The 6,564-nt window shown below is 36.7% G+C and overlaps 1 protein-coding gene across 2 annotated transcripts in view; it reads left to right on the forward strand.

Moving 5' to 3' along the window:
- Window positions 1–6,564, forward strand: part of BAZ1A (bromodomain adjacent to zinc finger domain 1A) — a 99,498-nt gene that overhangs the window by 49,517 nt on the left and 43,417 nt on the right. For both annotated transcript variants that reach the window (XM_003791975.3, XM_003791976.2), the window contains exons 6-7: window positions 952–1,039; window positions 3,770–3,904. In XM_003791975.3, coding sequence (XP_003792023.1) covers window positions 952–1,039; window positions 3,770–3,904 — 223 coding nt within the window. The remainder of the gene's footprint in view (window positions 1–951; window positions 1,040–3,769; window positions 3,905–6,564) is intronic.

The following is a 6,564-nucleotide window of genomic DNA, read 5'->3' on the forward strand; positions in this document are numbered from 1 at the left end:
GGACCACAGGCGCCCACCACAATGCCTGGCTGTTTTTTGGTTGCAGCCGTCATTATTGTTTTGGCGGGCCTGGACTGGATTCGAACCCGCCACCTTAGGTGTATATGGCTGGCACCTTAGCCACTTGAGCCACAGGTGCCGAGCCAGCCCCAAATATTTTTAATCCATGGATATGGAGAGCCAACTATATATATTTTGGGGAGGGCCACTATTTTTAAAACTCCTGAGTTGTTCATTAATTCATAAAAGCCTTAAAGTTGGCTTTTTAAAAAAAAAAAATGTTGAATTCAGTTAAATCATTTACTTTTTTCCAGAATATTTATGTGTTTTTTATTGGCTTTGTTTGTGGTAGTGTTTGTTGTTGTTGTGATTATTATTTTTAATTTGAGAGTGAGAGAGAATTTAAATAGTATGTTTTAGGATCTTCATTTTAATTCCTCAGTTTGTTGGCTACCATATGAGATTTAGATGCAAAATATTTTAAAATTTGAAACAACTCTGTCCAGTTCTTAACAATATCCTTTTTGAATATCGATTTACAGTACTAAGAATTATATGCTATCTGGTAGTCTACTGATATTAATCTTCAAAAGAATTTTAGTAGTGATATTTGTAGGGGTGATAATCTAATTTTATAAAATTTTGTTTACTCTCTTGTAGTATAATTTCCTTAAGGTTCGTTTGATTTCTAAATGACTCCTAAGCGATGCTTACACTGCTAATCCTTATACTGTTGTTGGAGTAGATTAACTCAAGTGGATCTTACAACTTTCTATACATAAACCTCTGTATAGAGTTTATCATAACTTCTACGTAAATACTATTTGGAAGATGAAATGTCCTTCAATTCCTAGACTTGAAATTTGCATTGTAAATTTATGGAGATTATGGAGTTTAGGTTGACTTCTTTGATGCTAACATTACTTTCTTTCTCTACCTTTCTCCCTATAGCCGTAGAAAACACTTATTTTCTCGTGATAAATTAAAGCTTTTTCTGAAGCAACACTGTGAACCACAAGATGGAGTCATTAAAATTAAGGTAATCAAATAGTGAAATTACTTGTAGGAAGAAAAAAAGAGAAGTGGGTAGTGTTACAATGTTATAGTATTACAGAAATGTCATTTCAAAGATGGTTGAAGATCTCTTTTAATCTGGAGCCAATTTTAGTACTTTTTAAAATATTGGATTAATTAACTGTTTTTACAATTGCTAGGTGACTCAGTTACTACCACTTCCTTTCCTTACAAAAAAGGTCAACTGGGACAGGTGAGAATAGATAGAAAATGTGAAAAAAGAAACTTTATGGCGTTGGGCAACTATAACTGTCTAATAATGCCTATATTATATAATATGTTTACAGATAATAGATGTAAAGGACGGTACTCAAACAGATCCTTTTAGATAAGAGAACAGTGCATAATAAATAGAACATCATGCCAATACTGAGCAGATAGATTATATTAAATTAAGAGCCACTGAGAGGGCTTGGTGCCCAAAGCACAGTGGTTACAGTGCCAGCTACATACACTGAGGCTGGCGGGTTCAAACTTGGCCCAGACCAGCTAAACAACAATGACAACTGCAACAACAACAAAAAAAGCTGAACTTTGCAGTGGGTGCCTCTAGTCCCACCTACTTGGGAGGCTGAGGCAAGAGAATTGCTTAAGCCCAAGAGTTTGAGATTGCTATGAGCTATGACACCATCACACTCTACTGAGGGTGACATAGTGAGACTCTGTCTTAAAAAAAAACACACACACATTAAGAGGAGGAAAAATCAAGTTATAGAGATCTCACATTACACACAAAGTAAAAAGTTGAAACTAATTTTTTAAAGTATGAAATATTCAGCTCACATTGGGATAGAGCCAGATGTGGTAGTGCATACCTACTGTCCCAGCTACTCAAAGGAGGATTGCATGGAATCCAGGAGTTTGAGGCAAGCCCAGGCAACATAGCATGATCTGGACAAGACCCTGTCTCTTAAAAAATAAGGAAGCGCCAACAGCAATAGAATGGGTTAGAGATATATTTGCATTTGTCACAAATCAGCTACTGCATATTTAAGATTTGGGCTTTTCATTGTATGTAAATAAATGTTACATCAAAAGAAGTTTAGAAAAGAAAATGAGTTTTACTCTATGTGAAAAGTAACATTCCATATCACTAAAAGCAAGATAAATTATTTAATAAATATAAGTGGGACACTTGGTTGAAACTAATTTTTTTTTCTTTCAGGTTAATGTGAGGGTACAATTAGGTTACAGTGTTTGCATTTGTTAGGTAGAGTTCCTGTTGTAGTTGTGTCCCGCACACTTATGAAGGTATGCCATATACCCTTACATTGTGCCCATTAAGTACGGCACACCAATCCGCCTTCCTCCTACCCTCTCTATCCCTTCTTCCCTCCATCTTCAATTGATTTGAGTTTTTCTCTTATATGGGCATGTATTAGATCATCTACTGTCCAACTGAGTACATTGGATACTTGGCTTTTCCATTCTTGTGATACTTTACTAAGAAGAATGTGTTTCAACTCCACGTTAATACAAAGATGTAAAGTCTCCTTTTAAATGGCTCTATAGTATTCCATGATATGCATATGCCACAGGTTATTAATCCATTCCTAGGTTGATGAGCATTTAGTTTATTTCCACACATTGGTAGTTACAAATTGAGCTGCGCTAAACAATCTAGTGCAAATGCCCTTATCATAATGATTATTTTTCTTCTGGGTAGATGCCTAGTAATAGGATTGCAGGATCAAATAGAAGGTATGGTTGCAACTAATTTTAATGTTAAACATGCTGAAGTACTTAGGAGAAGCTATAAAAAAGAAATACCAAGGATGAGATTGAATTGACAGTATAATGGCATGAATAGATATCAAGGGCAATCTCTGGAGAGAACATAACTTCAGTGAATACAATGAAGAACTCATAAGCACCCCAGTAGAAAAGGGACAAATAGACATGGCCAAATTCATTTGAAGTGAGTAAAATATAAAAACTAGAAAACATAAGATAGTCATACAGAAAATAAACTTTTAAAATGTGAGCATATTTGTGTATCTTTCTTGATAAAAGAAGAAGGCATAAATTTTGCCCTATACGTAGTGTTGAATATCAGGTAGCCATATTAAATTGTGATTACAGAGGATTTTAATGACATAGATGCTTGTGATAGGTGGCTAGAACAGTGCCTGGCACTTGATGGGCAGTCAGTAAATATATAGAATACCTGTATATGTATATTGTAAACAGCCGGTTGACCAATTCCCCTAATTTACAAATATCTCTTACATATCAATGAGCAAAAACAACCCATTTGGGAAATGATAGTGAAAAACACTAGCAAGGATTTCACCCATGGAAAGAAGGTCACCTTTAATAAATGAATGAAAATTAAGGTGATAGTAAATATTTTTCACTTAGAGCATATAGTAAAAGATTAGTGGATATTCTGATGTGCTTGTAACACCTGTGCATGCACACACAAAAACAAAGTTTGATACCAAGTGTTGGTGAGCATAGGCCACTGTTAGGAGTATCAATACAAGTACACAAAGTTGGGCTTATTTGTGTTTATTGTGTGTTTTATATATATGAATAGGGAACTTTGGCAATTAATGCATTAAAACCTATTTTGGCTTTTTTATTCTTAAGGAATAAGATCTCACAGCATTAATAGTGGTCATATGACCTGTTAAGGCATACCTATATGATTTACTAATGTGTTGTTATTTTTCCTCTTTCTTTTTTTATTAAGGCATCATCTCTTTCAACATATAAAATAGCAGAACAAGATTTTTCTTACTTCTTTCCTGATGATCCTCCCACATTTATCTTTAGTCCTGCTAACAGACGCAGAGGGAGACCTCCCAAACGAATATCTGTTAGTCAGGTAAGTAGAGAATTGATTAAAAACTACATTTTAGCTGTTAATAAAACAGTTTTCAGAATCAAGAGCTGTGTTTGACTCCCCTCACCCCTAAAGCCTGTAGGAAGAAATCTACTGCTTCACAAAAAATGAGTGTGTATTATATGTTGATAATTGCTTAGTAGCTTATACACATGGCTCTCCTATTAAAGGGATTTTATTCCAAAGTAGAAGCAAGCAAGCAAGCATATAAGGACTTACTGAAATGAAAAGCAGGATGAAATATGGGGAATAAACTATAGAATGGAAGTGTAAAATAAAGAACAGTAAGTACTAACTGGTAGATGTTATGGAGTGCTTTAAGAAAGTAATAAATGGGCCAGGCATGGTGATGCACATCTGTAGTCCCAGCTACTTGGGAGGCTGAGGCAGGAGAATCACTTGTGCCCAGGAGCTAGAGGTTGCAACAAACTACAATGATAATCACTGTACTCTTCTCAGGGCCACAGAGCAAGACCCTGTTTCCAAAAAAAGAAAGAAAGAAAGAATAGAAAACAATAGTGCTTGAGCTAGACAAAACATAAGATTTCTAATGATGAGGCAAAGAAATGGGAAAGGTATTAAGGTATTTGAGGCAGAAGGAAGAACATGAACATGGGTTAGAAAGGATTCATTTGTATAGCATCAGTAAGTTGTATAGTTGTAGTATGGCTGAACTTTAAGTATGTAGAAAGATGTAATGGGCATGTAGTTATTTTTGAGACTCCCTAATTTCTCTGTATAATCAAAATGATACTAAAATATTCTTTCCATAATAATATCCAATTTGCTTAAATATTTAATGTTTTATCTTATATAGGGACTTAAAATAGGCTTTAGCCCAAAAGTGGTGACCTAAATCTAAGCAAATAACAGTGTACAGATTCAGAATGCAAAGTAAATCTTCGCTAAGGAAAATAACTTTTAGAGTTTTAGAACAGAAGGAGAAGGGGCAGCATAGGGTGCATACTGTGTTTAATTCTGTGCTCACATCCAATTTATCTTTCTCATCTTTAGCAATAGGGAATTTTCCACCTTCAGGTCATTGTCATTCCTCAGTTCAGGGAGCAAGGACACTATGAAGGCTTCTGGAATTGGGCAGACTAATAACTTAGATGCAATTGCCTGAGTTAGAGAATATTTATTTTGGATAATTCTAATCGTTTAATTCCCTTTCTTTTTATTTTTTTCTCTTGCCCTCATTCTACACATTGACTTGTTCTCTTCTGCTAGTTATGGATTGCTCATGGCTGTTATGATTTGCAAGACAGGTTGCTACTGCTTCTAAGTATAGTTTACAGCATATTCAGCATAACTGAGCCTTTTGTTGAAGAATCTTAGAGTCTTTTACAGGTTTGGGTTAAGTGTTGGCTAGAAGAGTTGGCTGTAAAAAGAAAGTGAAAAACATTAGAGAATGTTAAATCTACTGTTCTTTCTTTCCTTTTCCCCATGCCCTTCAGTCTCTCTTCTTGGTACTTTCTTTAAGCCAGAGTCTCACTATTTCATCCTTGGTAGAGTGTCATGACATCACAGCTCACAACAACCTCCAACTCTTGGGCTTACGTGATTCTCTTGCCTCAGCCTCCCAAGTCGCTGGGACTATAGGTGCCCGCCATAATGCTCAGCTATTTTTTGGTTGTAGTTGTTGTTGTTTGGAGGGACTAGGCCAGGTTCGAACCTGCCAGTCCTGGTGTATGTGGCTGGTGTCCTAGCTGCTGAGCTACAGGTGCCAAGCCTCTTCTTGGTACTTTCTTAATAGCATACTTAAAATTTTTCTACAGATGAAGCCTGTTTCCTTTTTCCAAGTGGCTTTCAATACAATAAGCTACATTTAATTTTGTTCCTACTGTATACTTAAGCACTTTATTATCTGTATTGTCTTCTTAAGCCTCAAAATAGCTTTTCAAAAAAGATAGATGGGGCATGGTGGTATGTACCTATAGTCTCACCTACTCTGGAGGCTAGACTGGGATGATACTTTGAGCCCGTGAGTTCAAGTCCAGCCTTGGCAACATACTAAGACACTCCTTATCTTAAAAAGAAAGTAGGAGCTAGATGTGGTGATTCATGCCTGTGATCCTAGCACACTGGGAGACCAAGGCAGGTGGATTGCTTGAGCTCACAAGTTCAAGACCAGCCTGAGCAAGAGTGAGACCCCATCTCTAAAAATATGCAGGTGTTGTGGTGGGTGCTTGTAGTCCTAGTTACTTGAGAGGCTGAGGCAAGAGAATCCCTTGAGCCCAAGAATTTGAGGTTGCTGTGAGTGAGCTGCGATGCCATGGCACTCTACTGAGGGTGATAAAGTGAGACTGTATCTCAAAAAAAAAAAAAAAAAATACAGCAAGTGAGATTACTACTCATGAATGGTTTTGAGCCTCTGTCTCCAAAAAAAAAAAAAAAAAGTAGGATCTCATTTACAGATGAAAAGGTAAGGTTTGGTGCCCATAGCTCAGCAGTTGTAAGTGGTGGCAGCCACTTACACTGGGGCTGGTGGTTTTAAACCTGGCCCAGGCCTGCTAAACACCAATGACAACTACAACAATAACAACAAAAAATAGCCAGGCATTGTGGTGGGCACCTGTAGTCCCAGCTACTTGGGAGGCTGAGGCAAGAGAATCACTTAAGCCCAAGAGTTTGAGGTTGCT

The sequence above is a fragment of the Otolemur garnettii genome, unplaced genomic scaffold (genome assembly GCF_000181295.1).
Source record: "Otolemur garnettii isolate 467f Iridium unplaced genomic scaffold, OtoGar3 scaffold00052, whole genome shotgun sequence".
NCBI classification, from domain to species: domain Eukaryota; kingdom Metazoa; phylum Chordata; class Mammalia; order Primates; family Galagidae; genus Otolemur; species Otolemur garnettii.